This window comes from Lepeophtheirus salmonis, chromosome 13 (genome assembly GCF_016086655.4).
Source record: "Lepeophtheirus salmonis chromosome 13, UVic_Lsal_1.4, whole genome shotgun sequence".
NCBI classification, from domain to species: domain Eukaryota; kingdom Metazoa; phylum Arthropoda; class Copepoda; order Siphonostomatoida; family Caligidae; genus Lepeophtheirus; species Lepeophtheirus salmonis.
Window position 1 is genome coordinate 38,403,462 of NC_052143.2, and position 17,071 is coordinate 38,420,532.

The 17,071-nt window shown below is 33.8% G+C and overlaps 2 protein-coding genes across 2 annotated transcripts; one reads left to right on the top strand and one right to left on the bottom strand.

Annotated features, from left to right (window-relative positions):
* The first annotated feature begins 10,933 nt into the window (after positions 1-10,933).
* LOC121128131 (uncharacterized) lies at positions 10,934-12,083 on the top strand. Its single transcript, XM_040723703.1, has 2 exons — positions 10,934-11,252; positions 11,306-12,083. Exon 2 carries the CDS (start codon positions 11,397-11,399, stop codon positions 11,976-11,978), a length of 582 nt encoding a protein of 193 aa, XP_040579637.1. The 5' UTR covers positions 10,934-11,252; positions 11,306-11,396; the 3' UTR covers positions 11,979-12,083.
* Positions 12,084-13,807: 1,724 nt separating this feature from the next.
* On the bottom strand, positions 13,808-16,285 carry mip40 (Myb-interacting protein 40). The gene is made up of 5 exons (XM_040722815.2): positions 16,163-16,285; positions 16,000-16,093; positions 14,550-14,822; positions 14,174-14,480; positions 13,808-13,980 (listed from the first exon to the last, which is right to left on the bottom strand). The coding sequence occupies exons 1-5, from the start codon at positions 16,170-16,172 to the stop codon at positions 13,825-13,827; spliced, it is 840 nt and encodes a 279-aa protein (XP_040578749.1). The 5' UTR covers positions 16,173-16,285; the 3' UTR covers positions 13,808-13,824.
* Between the last annotated feature and the right edge of the window lie 786 nt (positions 16,286-17,071).

A 17,071-nucleotide genomic window follows, 5' to 3' on the forward strand; every position in this document is an offset into this window, starting at 1 on the left:
GTTTGTCTTACTTTTTGTTATTGGGATGCTAATTTCTTGTTTATACAACTATTTATGATATTAGGCTGGTCCTTAAATTGGGGGAGTTTCCTCCGAAATCTTGGAGGGATGACAGTCTCTAAAAATGTGTTGTTTCTTTTTGTCAAAAAGAATGAAGAAATTGATAAAAAAATGGAATACAGCTACAATCTTTCCCTACAAAAATCCCATCGGTTACATCGTATACGTCAACCTTCCTCCATTACTTGTCTTAATAAACCATCGACATTTTGAGGGAAAATTTCAAGGAGCGATGGTCTAAAGGACCAACAATTTTAAGCACCAATAGCACCGGTCCCAAGGCTGGACTGAACAAATAAAGCCAGACACTACACAAGTTACGGTCATATCACGTAGTTACTTTTATTGTGTCACGCAACCTTTTTTCAAAAAAAAAAGAGAGAAAAGGGACATAATCATCTGTTAGTTAGCCAAATAAGTCAATTACACCAAATGGTACGGGCCCCTCCGTCTAAAATGCAACATTTTTTTAACTGGCGTGCCATTATCCAAGTTGTTACATTTCGATGTTTAACTCTCATAACTTATTCTAAACAATTTTCTAAAGAAACTGTCAATAAAATACAAGTAAAGTCAATCTAGAAATAAGTGTATGATAACTAAAAACATGGAGCAACCCAGAGCTGCAATTCTGGAGCAGTCCCCGCGTGGAAAATTACCATCATAGATATCTAAAGTGCTGGGATGTAACCGCTCTACTATATACCAGGTGCCCGCAAAAGACACACCAAAAGCTTCTACAAGGTCCAAATCAAAGCCAAAGAGGCCAAAAGAATTGATTGAGGGGGTAAATGCCTGAATGTTCCCTCCTGTACTTTGGTGTTTTAGTTTGAGATTGTTTCCATGTTGACACAGTCCACAGGAGGTGGGCTGGAGAGGCTATATCCCCCTCTAAAAAAATAAGGGATTCTCGTCCCTGTCTAAAGTTTATTTTGTCATTTGGGGAAGTTATCCAACAGTTCATAAAAATTTAATATTTTAATTTTGTTAAAAGCTGTAGATTATTGATATTTTTTCGAAAAAATTTAATATTTGACCCGTCTAGGATTTCCAGACCGAAACCCAATACTACTGGTAACTATCGAACAGGGACAAAACCTTAACTTCATTGATGGGGGTAAAAGTATAACTCCAAATTTAAGAACCACTCTACCGTATATATGTATATATACATTCACATAATCCTCATAAAGATCCTAAATTAGGTATATATATGAGATAGGTAGATCCCTAAACAAATACCTTATTTATACACGCTCAAAACTAAACAACAATTATTAATTAGACAATTAATAATTCCCTCAACTCAAACAAGAGGTTTTAACTTTTTTAAATGAGTTCAGCCCCTGAGGAAAGAATAATAATTATTAGACATATGGATGTAGGATATAATTCTAATTTCCTATTCTCCTTCTTGCCATCTATGATCCAAATTCTTTTGACACTGATAGTACATAAATAAAAATGTAACCTGAATTTCGTTCTCAGCTGTTGATTTTGAATCAGTATCCTTATATTTTATACAACTCTAGCTAAAGGCATTATTCCACTAACAAACTCTGAGTAGAATTGAGCCTCAACATTTGAGTAATTTATACTACGTTGAGAATCAAAACGCGAACTCTCAAGCCTTCATGACCTCTGTCAGAAGGTAACGTAAGGTTTTGGTGTATGAAGAGAATCCCAAGCTGCCCTTCACGGCACTCCTGATGGTCCTATCAGCGACGAAAAGTCGTTGGTGAGGCGATTCATTGATTTGGTGGAGTCCCTTTGATCTTCTTCTCCTAGCTGGACAGGAACTCCCTCGTTAAGTTGTACCCTTCTCTTTCTGTTTTTTTTTTTTTGGAGAGAGATCCTCTTTCGTCCTGGTCACCTTGCCAACCAGGCTGCTCCTGGACACTTCACAATGTCGTCCATAGCCCCCAACTCAACTTCACCATCACAGAGATCTGGGATTCAATTATCACAACCTTTTAACAATAAGGAATATATCATTATTGGAGTAGGAGACGGATCGCGACTTTTTAGAGATATTCAGACAATTAGCACTTTGGAAGATTATGAAAGAAGAGGGATAGTCTTATTCTGTAGAGGAGGCTGTGAGTTTGAAATTTATGAAGTTTTCCGGGAGGTTGACTCGGAGTCGATCCCTGGACTGAAGAATAAGGCCGGAGGAGATCAAAATCTCGTTATATAAAGCACTACGACTTTTTCTTGTATATTTACCATGAACCATTAGGGTATAGTTACAGAATGAACGCAATAGTTATCATGGAGATGAACTCCTTTGTCATCAAATCCATTAAGTATAGCCATTTGTACATAAATAGAAATATATACAGTACAAACTCCAATTATTTCCTAATCCTACGTGGAATTTTATTGGAGCAATTGTGATCGATTGAGTCGAGATCACTTTCCTCCAATTACAATATCATCTTCGCTTTGCCAAGTTATTTCCTTATTATTAAAAGATTGCAATAATTAAATTTCAACAATCCGCTGTAGGAATAGTAACTTACACCTTAAACCATTATAACAAAGGATATTTCGCCTTAAAGCCACTTTGCTTTAAGGATATTTCTCCTAAAAATATAAATACATAATGATTTTAAGGGAAAATTATCAAGTGGCTTTTACATAATACAGTCAGAAAAAAGGAATCAAATTAAAATAATTGGTTGTTCAATTATTGTAGTCAGTGAATGCCTGGTACACAGAGTTATGACAATTAGACAAAGCATTAGTAAGCGCCGCTCTTTAGAGTGTCGCTCAAAATTCTTGATCTGGAGCGCCCTCACAATTTTAGAAGAGCGAAAAAATCGCTCGAATTTTCACTTATTTATATAAATTTATATTACTTTTCAGTTTTCTGCATTTTATGAAATAACATTGAAAAATTTGAAAGTTAAAAATTTTAAAGATTACAAGAAAAGACGGTTCAAGTAATGTCTCATGAAAAGCTAGAATATTTTATACAGTACTGTATTCTGTAATTCATGAAAATTTCATTCAATTCTCTTGATGTTTAAGAAAGTTGTGTTGTTTTATTGAAATATCATATTTTAATATATCACAGATTTTGGTGTAGATTATAACATTAGGAGATTTAAACCTACAAAAAAATGGCTTTAAATTCCGATGATAAATTATTCATAACTTCCTTAATTTTGAAGCTAGAGACATGATTTTTGTATCAAAATGTCTTTTTCCCCATTATCTATAAGATAAAATATGTTTTAAAGGTAAAAAAATTGAATTGGATTCTTTTTTGTAACATACATACAGAGTGAGTTTCAAGTTCAAATATGAGCCAAAAAATGGGTGCCACTCATTTTTCATTGAGCGGGAGCGCGCTCACAAAATTAGTTATTGAGCTGGAGCGCGCTCAGGATTTCTATAGCGGACTAACGCTCTGCAATTAGATAAATAAATAAATCCATTACGGCATTACCTTCCTAACAAAAAAATACCTTATATATTTTGTTGTCAGCTGTCGATTCCCTCTTCTCCCTTGATACGTCATGGCTATTTCATAATTTATTCTTTTTCATAAATACACAAAATATTAAGTTATTCTTTATTTATGCTCCGTTTCCAAAGGACAGGAATACAATTCCTTGTTGATCCCTAGTCGTCTATATAATATACAGGTGTGCGCGTCTAAAACTGAACACTCCTTTAAATTTTAGGCGTTTATCCATGTCTACAGGCCTGAGGGCTTGACGAAGGGCCAAGATCTTTCTTAACTAGCCAGTCCATGGTCCTTATGCTTACGTTGAACTCCCTGGAGAGGCTGCTTACGGTGACCTTGACTCTCTTGTACTCAAAATACTTTTTCACAGCAGCAACCATTTCGTCCGACTGTCGAGGCTTTGACTTAGATCTTGTGGTCACCTCAGGAGTCCCTTAGGCTACCATGCTGTAAACGGAGGTGCGGCTGCAGGTCAGAACCTTGGCAATTTCAGTGGGAGTTTTTCCCCGCGCGGAAAGTTCCAAAATTACGACTGGACGTCTCTCCATGTTGTGTCTTGACGAGGGAGAGACACGAAGTTATTTATAGGTGGAGAGATCCAGGATGACCGAGAGACAAATGAAAAGAAGAAATGGTGTGGAGGAATAAGACTACACTTATTATAAGATCATGTGTATTATTTATAATACAAAACCATACTCTAATTTATTTACAAAATACGGGACTATTTATCCTACGTAAAATACAGTACTTTAATACATAAAAGAAAATACAAGAAGATAAGAACAAGGGGAAAGGAAATATGAAATACATTACACTCCATATTATCGGCTGTTTTTCACTGTTGCTGTTTAGATTTTGCTGGAGTTTTGTTTATAACTAGTCAAGACCCTTACCTCAAAGTATATACCGGTTTCAAATCAATAAAATCACGAATTTGTGCATGGCGTAAAATTTAAAGGAGTGTTCAGTTATAGACGCACACACCTGTATATATTGGCCATTTTATTATTTCTATGACGAAATTTTGGCCATTTCTTCATAGATATAAAATAATAACTAATCATGACCACTCTTTTAATCAAATATTATAATACAGTATCGAATAAAATACTATTTAGATTTTAATAATATTTAATTCATTTTAATGGTGAAGAAATAATCCGACAGTGATAGTCTGGGAGTATATAAGAGTTACTTGACAGTTGGTATGATGGACTTATTTGGCTAACAACCAGATTATGTCGGGCCTTTTTTCTGTTTCTATTTGGCCGAAAGGTTGCGTGATACATTAAAGGTAACGATGGGGAAAGAGTTATTATAAACATACGGACCACAGAGGTAGCAACATTTAATATAAACAAGGACAGGTAAATATTAGGACAACTGTGTATATAAAACTCTAGACATATATACACAGATCAGTATTGACATAATACATTGCTAATATTTATTTATATTTTAAGGCAAAATAGTTTAAGGTGAAAGTACCAGTCACCCTACGGGTGTCGCTATCTCTTAGTTCGAGATGGAAAGAAAAATTTGATCAGCTGTTGGAAAAATGGAGAGAAAAAATAAATTTAAAGACTCATACAAGATTATATATTCTTCTAAGAGAGATATTTTTTACCATATACTAAATTTTGACGAACAAAAAATCCTACAAAAGTTTTTAAGGAATTTCCTACCCAAAAAAAAATCATTCTTTCCGTTTTTTCAATGGTAGAAAATCGCGGAGGACATCAACAGCCGCCTTACCCTTATAACTGTCAAAAACAAAAATGCAAACATTCTGGACAGTTGTAACAACATAATAAAAAAATGAATTTGAAAATCGAAGGTAAATTGAACTTGAAATTAGAAAATAACGGTTTCTTTTTGATCGGATACATACCCCATTCAAAACTCAACTTTGTTCCCATTTGTTTTCTCTACTCCTCAAAAAAAATCCTTTTTTTTTTTTCATCAAGATTTATGACTTCAATTTTTATTATTTTTTCTCTGTACAAAAGTGTCACATTATATGATTTTAAATTTTATTCTTCCTTACAAAATCATATTAGGTTGTTTAATAATATGTAGTGCACAATGGAATTTCAAACACAGCCTTGCTTTTATCGTATCTCGCAACCTTTTCTACAAAATCAAACAAGAGGGAAAAGGCCTCATATCAGTTGGAAGTAGATAGCCAATTCTTCCAACAATGGAATTAATCATTATTTAATCATTGTTGGAAAGCATTGGCCTAGCAAGGGGGGTGAAGGTGTTATATCACATAAAAAGATTAAAACCAGATTCTGAAAATTACTTCCACCCTCAATTACAGTCTCTATACGTGGCCGGAAGCATAAGCGGGGCTTCTCCACTTGGTCCCTTGGCATATCCTGGAATTTTTTTTTCCATGCAACAGATAAGTTCGTCTTTGCATTTGCAGGCAATTCGGTTGGTTTATCATTCGAGCTCGCCCAACACACAAAAAAAAAAAAAAAATATGTGATTCAGATCCAGCGGGTTTGGAGGCAAAAAATCCGGCGAGATGACGTCGTCAAAATTGTCTTGGAGACATTTGATACTTCTTTTTTTTTCAAAGTGTGTCAGGGAGCCGAGTACTTTATAGGCATCAAATGCCCTCTTAACCTTTCAAACGAACGTCTCACTCTGAGTCCCAGAGTTCGAGCAATTGTTATGTAATCTCTTCCAAAATATCAGATTCCTAAGTTATCGCGTTTGCCCAAGTAATTGCGTTTAAGTGGAGGCATGGATAGCTTGCGCTCCCTGTGTATAGATTTGACAAGATGTGTGAATGATTCAGCTGACAAAAAGGGTATAAGATGAAGTCATCTACGCTTTTTTCTTTCATTAATAATTTTTTTGATCCAGCACAAAATTAAATGGTAACATGATGTTAGTTTTGTAGTATAATGCAGACTTTTTTCCAAAAAGAAAAAAGGGCCAAAATCAGTAAGTAATTAGCCAATTCTTTCCAACTTTGGAATTTATTGATTATTTATTCTACTAATATAAAAACATGGATTACACAATAATTTTCCGTGTTTTAAAAAAACCAATTTGAAGCTTTTTTCATGAAATTAGAGTCAAAAAGGCTTAAAATGACAATGTTTTTCCTTGTCAGAAAGGTTGAAAGATAAAATACCGATGAAATAAATTTACAGCTATTAAAAGGTTGCGTGGTCATTGATGATCAAAAAGTCCGTATATTTGTAGTCTAATTTTGCGATTATTTTAATTCCATATTTTCGTAAATAATTATACATGAATTTCAAACGACGAATTCAATATATCAAAATATCAATGACATTTAAATTTAAATGCATTTTTAAATTAAACTTATACCATCAAATTAGGAACACTGTTAGGATTTCGAAACTTGAAGGGAAAATAATCCCTATTTAAGTGTGTCGCTACATAAATTGTATAAAAATAGTGAGGGGGATTTTTTTTTTTTTGGGGTAAAGAAAAATTGAAGAGTCCTCAATCCCTTTCTAATAACGTTTATCAAATAAATAAATACATTATAATATTATTTGCAATTATTGAGAGGTTAACTTACTTATAAGAAATAATGTTCCGTTTATTTTTAAATTTTTTTTATTTGCTACGGTGCTTGGTAAAATATACCTTTATAATCTGTTCATCATTAAATACATTATCTGAAAATACCTGATATCAATTAATAATCAGTATAGAGGGACGTGTTATATATTCATAATAATAAATAATTATAATAAATTACTGAGAAGTGTATTTTCATTAATATATAGTACTCTCTCGATCCTTTAGATATATTCCTCCTATAGGACCAAGTAGAGGTAAAAGGTGTAATGTTGAGACATTGAGTTTTAACTATCGATGTTCCATTGTATCACGCATTTATTTCAAAAAGGGCCAAAATCAGTTAATAGTTAGCAAATTGTTCCTAATTTTTCTTAATAAAGTCCAGGGTCTCCTCCGAGAAAGAAACCGCCGGTCTAAATATAATGGAAATAACCTTGTGAAGGCCTTTGTTTCTTAGGAGGAGAGCGCTTCATACTTCTTTTTGGGCGTACAATGGACGACTCTGGAAGGGGAGGAGACAAACCTTTTTCCTCAACTTGATTGTCTAAATTTTATTCATCCTCCTGAAGAAGCTTTTGGTTAATTTTAGAATAAAACTCATCTAAATCATGAAAACAAGCCTAGAAAAACTGGACCGTGGACTAGTCCAGAAACTCCAGGAATGACCTCTACCTCGCCTACATTGTCGATGAGGTTCCACTAGTCAACCAGACTAAGTTCCCAGCATCCGTGATGATGCTGGGAATTGTGGGATCCCACGGGAAGATGATGCCCCTGTATTGGCCAAAAGACCTAAAAATCGGGGCCAAGGAGTACCAGAACGTCCTCAAGAAGGTATTCTTGCCCTGGGTGAAGTCCAACTACCCAGAGGGAAACTATATGTTCCGACAGGACTATACTGCAACCCTCGCAACACACAAGAGTGTAATGTATTATTTTTAATGACCCATTTGCTTAAATAAATAGCCAAATGATGAGCATCGGCCCCATCCGCACACACCCCTGTACCACAGCCACAAATAGGTCTCCTCCCAAGTGTTCGTCTTTGCTTTTTTTTATATATACTTACCCCTGGAGCATATGCATTTAATGTAGCTACCCTTAATTTCCTTGCTTTATCAGCCCTCTAAATTATATTTTTTTAAATTAACAAATATATAAACTTTAATTCCTTGAACTTTTTCCAAGTCATATTGGAACAAAACGCTAAAATCGAACTTTTAGCGTTCAACAACTTTCCGTTTATTGAACACAGATTCCATGGAACGCCGTTCAATTTGGCGTTCCGTTTAGAACCCTGAATACAACTAATTATTGTTCAGAACACTGATTAGGAGAAAAGAAATAAAATTATCAATCAGCTGACAACAAAAAAAAGTTTAAATTTTTGTTAGCTAGGTAACACTGTGGTATATGTATAGAGAATTTCATGTCATATCAGCATTGTTGATGTCGGCAATCTTGGGAGCATAAACAACCAAGTTCTATAACAAGAAATCATTTTTTAATTTTTTCTCTTCCAGTATTTATTTTTTATAGGTAAGATCTTTTTTACCCTTCTACGTCCCTAAGGACCAATAAATCGGTCCCACAGTCCCAGCTATGTTTATAGGCAATGATTTAAATCCGGTGTGTTTTTTTAGCTGGTTCGTTAATTTGTAATTGGTAGTATGAAGAAGGATTTTTTTTTCTTAGCAGTTGTAATCATTATTTAATTCCTGAGTTGTGAACATCCTTTTCTAAATAGATTCAATTATATTCCAAACCTGTTTGAACGTTCATGTGGCCTCATATAAGACGGAGCGTAATCCTGAGGGTTTGTTGCAGAGTTATAATTGTAAGTCCTTGTTGAACTCAGAGTAGAATTAGGGGTCGACATCGGAGTAATTCTAGAAAATGTCCTTATTTATCTCCTTTTCTCCTTTCTCTCTTGTCACAGCTGTTTGTAGCGGATCTAATGAAACGTCATGAGCATTATTCTTTCTCTCCTCAAAAACATTCTTGAAATTGTCAGGGTTACCATATTGTTTTTTTTGATTTTTTTACATGCCCATTCCTAAGTGGATTTTTATCATTTCTTTATAGATATTCGTAACTCATAGCTAGGATTGAATAATATAAAAAAACTGGAATAGCTAGAACGTATAAAATTAATAATGGGTTCTAGCCAAATACCTCTCACTTTAAACTTCAGGTAACTGGTTTATTTAAGGAGGTTATGATGAACAGCTGAAAGAACATAGTTAGTAACAACGTCATGTCAGCTCTTGTAGTTCCCATAAAGGACCAATAAGGACCAGTCCTAGGATCGACTGACAAATTTCATTAGGACTTGACTGACCGGACTGCAGTCTTTTTATTTTTTTAGACCGATCCAACACTTTGGAGTTGGTATGTTACAGCGTTTTTACTGACGTTATACATAACAATGCAATTGGAGGAGACTCTTGATGAAACTACATCTAATGGGTTTATGAATAAAATTAAGGACTTAACATCTTAATTGAACACTACTTGATTAAAATGATCAACTCTAATATTTGAATTAAATCAAAGTAATATGTACTGAAATCCCTATGAAATGTTAAATTTGTTTAATTCTAATTTGTTGGATCGATTAGGGACGAGAAAAGTAGAATAATTAGAGAAAAATATCTTATTCTTTCTACTATAATAGTTGATTTTTATCTACAATATGGAAATAAGATTGTAAAACGAGGTAATAGAATATTTTTGATAGATTTTAGGGGTCAAATATATAATTTGTAAATGAGGCATTATTTTTTTATAATAAGTTATGTTTAAGTCCTTGTATTTGTTGGTCCCATTTTGACATCGAATAGTTCACTTAATACTAATAAAAAAAGGATTTCCATTTTTATAAAACTTGATTGTTTAGGGAACCAGATGACGACATCACATAAAAACGCTCTATTGTACAAATTTCACATTAGTCTAGGTATTAACAACTAGAGTTGCAAAGTGGTGGAGAGTTTCCTATAACTTCAATGGAAATTTTGCTTCGGGATTCTTTGGTATTTTCAAATGAGTAAGTTATGTGATTTGGAAATGTTTCGTATAAATTTAAAGAAAAATACTTTAGATATTGAGCTCCTGTATACACTAAAGATTCGTTCCCCAACGCCCCCCCCCCTTTCTTCCATCACAAATGGATCTTAATACTCATAATTATATAAATAGAAACTACCCAACGGTCAGTCCTTCGGAGTGTCAATACTAGAACTTATTAAAAAAGAAGAAATGGAGTAGATTGACGTCATGAAGGACAGACTGTATAAGGCTTAGGACTGATATTCAATTAAGACTTAACTGGAACAGGCCAAACCGACACTGAACAAGACGGGAACAAGTCTTTAGTCCTAAATAAGGACTGACACAACACTTCAAAAGTCTATATTTAAAAACATACATTCAATATTTCTGTCTCCAGCCTGCAACATTGAAAATTCCGAGTTTAACATTGTATTTCATTGAAAATTCCTATTAACAACATGAGTCTCTCATCAAAAATGATGTAGTTTACTTTGACAGGTTGCGTGATTTTAGTTGGTACCCTTCCAGATGGTATTAGTATTCATTGATTGAGGAGCGACAATAGCCAGAGGGAGGGAATTTTATGTAACAAGAGTATATGCATGAAGGAGAGGGAGGAGAGTACGTCTGTAGTTTGTCAGTTATTGTTAAAATAATACTGTATAGCCCTACGTACAGCAGATTGTCGAGATACTCCATACTGTGAAGGAAGGGAGGGGGGAGAGCTAGCTAGAGAAGGAAAAAAAAAGGAGAATAAAAGAAAGAAAATGGAATAATAAAATAGTACTTTGTGATGTACGCTGCTGGATTGGTGTTACATTGCCAACACAGAAATATACACAGTGTATATGTTGTCAGCTGCGGATTGTTTTTTCCCTCTGATGAGTATTGATTGGTTGAATTAGTCTACGCTTTTTGTAGCTGTGAAGAATTCTCCACAACTATTGGATAAGAGTTCTACAGAAGGGAAGAATGTGTTAACTATCACCTGATTTGGAGACTTTCCCCCTCTTTCTTTTCGGAAGAGAGGTTGCGTGGTACACGAAGGAGAACGACGTTTATTTCTATTTAATTTATAAAATACTGTGTATATTGAATATGTATGTATGTTCCTAGTACTAATATTATATTATTCTATAGAGAGTATACATAGAAGAATACTACTACCTAGTTGTTGGGTTCTTCAAAATACCCCCTACCAGGACCACTTATCTTAGATTGAGTGGGAGCAATGTCTCTACCTGCTCAATACCCAGCATTGAACGATCACCCAGCACTAGGAATGGTATTTATGTCTGGAAACCAGACTCCTCAGTATCTTCTCTCCACGCAAATCCTCCCTTCCTCGAAACCCTCCTCCTCCTCAAAGACCTCTCACAAATCCAACCCCAACAAAATCCCATACAAATGTGAATTCTGTCCCTACACCAACGTCCGCAAAGACAAACTCAAGAACCATCTCAAAAAGTTCCATAAGCTCGGCGTTTCTCCCGAGGAAGAAGAAGCAGCGAATGCAAAGTCCTTTTCCTGTACTCAATGTTCCAAATCCTTCAAGGAGCGCTACAGACTCTCACGACACGCCAGTACGGTTCATCTCAAGATCAAACCCTATCACTGTACACTCTGCAACTCTTCTTTTGGGAGGAGTGACAAACTTAAAAGACATTTGAATACGGTGCATTTGAGGGACAAACCCTACAAGTGCATTCATTGTGGCCATAAAAGTGTACGGAGTGACAAGATGAAGGAACATATTGAGCGGGTGCATAAGGAAAATCCTCATGTTTTTGAAGTGCTTCAGTCCTCCTCTTAATTCATTCGTTACAATTATTATGACTATATCTATGCTACATATTACTCTACTATTAATTAATTAATAATGAATCATAAAAATAAAATATCATTTTTATTTCTTAAACATGTTTTGTAATAATTGAATTCTAATCCAAATAATCTCAAAAATAACCATTTTGTATCCACTTCTAAAGCAAGTCTGGATTACATTTGTATTCTTTGACGAATGATGGTTCATTTCTATCAACAATGATTTTTCTTATAAATCCTTCGGATGTGCCTCAAAATTCCACTTTATAGTAGACAATTTTCATCGTCACAATAACATAATTTGAAAGGAAGGTATTGGTGGCCAAAAAAACTCGCTTAAATCAAATAAAGGTTCTTTACTACTCTTCTTGGCTATCATAACTCATCCCACAAATTTGATTACAACCCCCATAGTAGATATAATTAAGTACAAGGAACATTGGGCTGTACATAAAGTATAAACAATAATTGGATTTTCTCCTCTTTGTTCAAGATTGTGTCTATGTTGATGCACCAAATGTATGTACTGTAACTGGCATTTAGAATTTGATTAAGAGTCAACTCGATCCACACGGTCAAATGTAAAGTAATGGCTCAAAATGGACTAAATTACAAAAATTAATTTTTTTCCCCTCCCATATTTGTACTTTGTTCAAAATAAACCGGAGGTTCATAAGATACGACTACAACAATATCTTGAAATATATGTACATCACCATACTAACTAGATTCTAAGCAAAAATTTCCATTAACATACGATTTGGGGACGGGACGCGAGAGCCACTTTAAGCGTAATTATTTCTTTTGAGACCAATTGCTTTGACTTAAGAGCTCCATCAAATAACTGATAAACTCTTATGTCTGGATATTTCTGTATTTGAAATCAGATATACACCACCCGTAGCGTCGCTAGCCTTTTTTATCATAAATATAAAATTTCCCGATAGAACTGGTATTTTAAATAATGCCCGAGCAATTTGGTAAATGCCCGATTTTCCACATTGCCCATAACATATTATAGGTTGGCGAAAAATTAAGTCGTATTTTTCGCTTTATTTAAAAGAAAAAAAAATTCACAGCCCTCTATTGATGCCAAATTTGTACCTCCAAGCACGCTGCCAATAGACAGGAACAGATAGAAGTCACGTTCTCCCAACCTAATATACCTATATATATCAAACCTATTCCTATTAATATAAATAATTATATTCCGGTATTAATAATTTGAAACTGATGAAGGCTAGCAACACCCTTGTACACCACAGTATTTGCTAAAATTGCTACAAAAATTAAAGCACTCCGCATATTGAGAATCAATCAGAACCGTAACTTATTTAAATTTTGTTGTAAATTTTTCAAAAGGAAAGCGTTTTTTTTTTGTGAATTATTTTTTATCGTCACAATTTTGAAAGAAAAAATGTATTTTGTATTAAAAATTGTGTATTTCTTTAAGTCACTTTTTTTGTCAGATTGCTGAGAATAGCTATCGTCTTTTAAAAAAAAATTCTTAAAAATTCAATTTGTCTTTTCTATAAGCAAAAGGTTATTAGGACAAATTTTACTCTTCCAAAAAATATTTACTGTAAAATATTTCAAACAAGTATTTTGTCACTTTTCTAAAACTTTATTTGTCAAAAAAGAAAAACCTCTCCAAATTGTCAAAAGCAGAAAAAAAAAAAAAAAAAATCATATGATCACACAAAAATAAAGAGATTTGGAGTTAACAAGTAAAAATCCACAATGTTAAGGTGACAGAATTCCCATTTTTAAGGGGGTGGCAGGATTTGATACCCATTACTATAATTAATCAATAATGAATAAGAAAAAAACAATTTTTATTCTTCAAACATATTTCGTAACAATTGCGCACTTTCCTCAAAGCGTTCTTCATTCTTTTGAGCAGACGTTTTCCAGCGTTTCCGAACTTGGCACCAACGAACCATGTGATCACCCAAGAGTATGGCAGGGCTAGGAGAGTCTTCTTCTTGAAACTAAAGCATAATTATACAGAGTTATTATTTTATGAGAAAAATTAAACGTACATAAATTGGGGTGACTATACTATTTTTAATTCATTCATTACTGAACATTTTATGCATATATAATTTTAAAAAACGCTCCCGACACAATATAAAAAGAGTAGGGCTGGTCACCCTTACATAAATAAATATGTAGAACTTTTACTTTATTGACATCAAAGCTCTCATCTCTCTCCATTTCGAAGGGCTGAGGTATCCGTGGAGAGACAAATTCTTTTTCGTAGAGGTTCGCCTCCAAGGGTTCAAATATAGGCATTTTATATATTTGCTTCCCCTTTTTCGACTTCTTGATGTCCGAGGGACCCTCATCCAGATTACTTGTTTCTGGTTTCTTACCCTCGTCGCTTAGGAATTCGTTTTCGGGATTGTTATTATTATTGTTAGTATTAGGAGAGCCACTACTTTTTTCATCTCCCTCAGAGGAAGGAGGTTCAGGGGTAGGCGTGCGTATTCTGGAAAAAATAATTAATTATGAAAGTTATATTTAATATATCTATTTTAGAGAGGTCAATTTCCTTTACCGTGGAAGCATTCTCTTATTCAAAGGCTGGTTTTTCATCCAAGCTCGACAAACAGGGTAGAGTGGAGTACTCTCATGGAATTGAGCCAAGTCTACGTTTCGGTCAAATAACTTCATGACGAATGTATGATGAAATCCCAAGTCCATATGTACGTCCTTTCGCTTCCTTTTCCTTGCGGATATTTGAGTAAGTGAGCGATGAGACGGGGAATTTCTGGCATGTTTGACTGGACTACTGTTTGCACTATTGGATCCGAGTTGCCAAGTTGCTTCTCTGTAAATAAAATTAGGGGTAATTAATAATAAACGAATATTATTATATTCAAATGATGGCCTTAACGCAGAGTCGTTGTATCATTCAAAAAATTCCATTCAAAGACTCATTCCTTTAGAACCTGCCTTGGCTAGTGCAACCTATGCAGGCGCAGTGAACGACAAGCTTGTTTAAAAAATAAATTTAAAATCATCCTCTAAAAATAAGGTTATTTGAAAAAAATAGGAAATTTATTTCTAAAAATAAATGAGATTCAAATTTTCGAAAAAAAGGAAGTAGGAACCCTAGCCTCATCCTCTACTTATCCCTACTTAAATTAGAATTTGGCCCGTACAATTTGTTTCGTATAGGCCCACCCAATAGTTAAGGGCGGCCCTACATTAGTTTATATTTTTAGTAGCACTTAAAAGGTCGAAATTGGATACAGTTCTTAATTCAAATTACTAATTATTCACCAGTGCCAAAATCACGGTTTTGTTATTGGGGGCCTAGACACACACCAGTGATTACCGCCCTTTTTACTATATGTTACCATAGGGTTAAATGAATAAATAATTCAAAATCTCTAATTAATAAACAGACATATATTGTATCCCATCATATATATACATTTCTAGGTTTCAATTTAGAAGATAATTCGTTCATAATTAGAGATATGAAAAGAAAAACATGTGACAAACTGAATTATCAATACATGTACAATCATGATGATGGGCCTTTCCCCATAAATCATAATCATAATGGCGATGTGCTACTGTTTATAAGCAACTGTTCAGAAGGAGATGGTACATGAAGTATTTAATCTAAAATGTTCCATAGGAAAAGTGCCTCTGGTTTGAGGAACTATTAGCTAACTTCTTTGGTTCTGAAACAAAACCAACTAGAATGGGCACTTGGTGTAACGCAAACATCTGTTTATCGCCAATTTTTTCATGTTTGAGCTTGAGCTCTCAAAAAATGTAATGACCTCTTACTTTGACCATATATAATCTTCATACAAAGTTAAAATCATTAGATTTAGCATATTTTATATGTCGTAAGACATTAAAGACTACACAATAATGACTAGGGTTAAGGAACGATTACGAAATGAATTATTTCTTCGTTTCGTTCCTTCAAAAATGAACAGGGCTCATTATCCAAGTCTGATATATACATAATATATAATATCACGCACTTTTTGATGGGAGATCGTGTTTTAACTTCTTCAACTTTATCCACGGCGAACTGTAGAGCCCCATTAAAACGATCTCGAGCTGTAAATATCTCGTCTGAAAAGAAAATATATAAATACATCATTAGTAAATTAGAGTCAAATCAATGGAATAATTAGTAATTACCTTTCACCATTTTTCAAACAATTTGAAATTAATCAATGAAAAAAGCTGCGAAGAAACGATCAAATGTCAATAACATTAAAAGGAAGGAAACTCCCAGGATTGGCTCTTTACTTATTAGAAAAGTACTACAATTGGTCCAAAAGGAAAAATGCAGCTGTTGATAAACACGACTCCCTCCCCCTTCGCATTATTGTGTACAAGTTGCAACTTGTATAAGAAAATTGTACAAGTTGTCATTTCTTCGTCTGAATTGCATTATTTAATTACTAAATTAGTCATTCTAATATCCAACTATCAATTTATACTATAATTTTATTTTGATCCATTACAAATGCATCGTTATTATGTATTTATGAGTAACATAACTGTCGGTATTTGAACTTTATAATATGCCCCATAATACTTATACTTCCGTAATTTGTATTCGAATAGTCAAAAGTGGCACCATTTATAAATCGATCATCCATGGAATATTCAATTATTGCATTATCCTCACCCCCAGTCCAGTAAATCCTTTATTTAAAATTATTCATCTCATTTTTTGATTGCAACTTTAGGTCATACAAGTTGCAACTTGCACGCAACATTATTCAGCAATTTTAAAATTTGACAATTGCAATTAAATATTGTCACTACATACGATATTTATATTATGATGTGTAAAAGTTATAATTTGTATAAGTAAATTGTACAAGTTGCAGCTCAAAAATGAGTTGAGTAATTTTTGATGAATAATTTAGAATAGTTGTGATAACTTATAATTACTTACTAATGTAATAGTTGAATATTTCAATGGTTGTGGATATATGACCACTTTTTTTATTGCAAATGAATCATTGTAATAGATAAGTTATTTCAATAGATTAAAAGGAAATGAGAGCATCAATTATTTTATTAGGTAATTAAATA

Bases quoted from the DNA above. Each gene is read 5' to 3' on its own strand.
- LOC121128131 (XM_040723703.1), top strand. From the start codon at position 11,397: ATGTCTCTACCTGCTCAATACCCAGCATTGAACGATCACCCAGCACTA.
- mip40 (XM_040722815.2), bottom strand. The intron at 14,823-15,999 runs GTGCGTGATATT...TTTTATTTACAG, and splicing joins ACACGATCTCCCATCAAAAA to AGAAGCAACTTGGCAACTCG. The intron at 14,481-14,549 runs GTAAAGGAAATT...TATTTTTTCCAG, and splicing joins AATAAGAGAATGCTTCCACG to AATACGCACGCCTACCCCTG.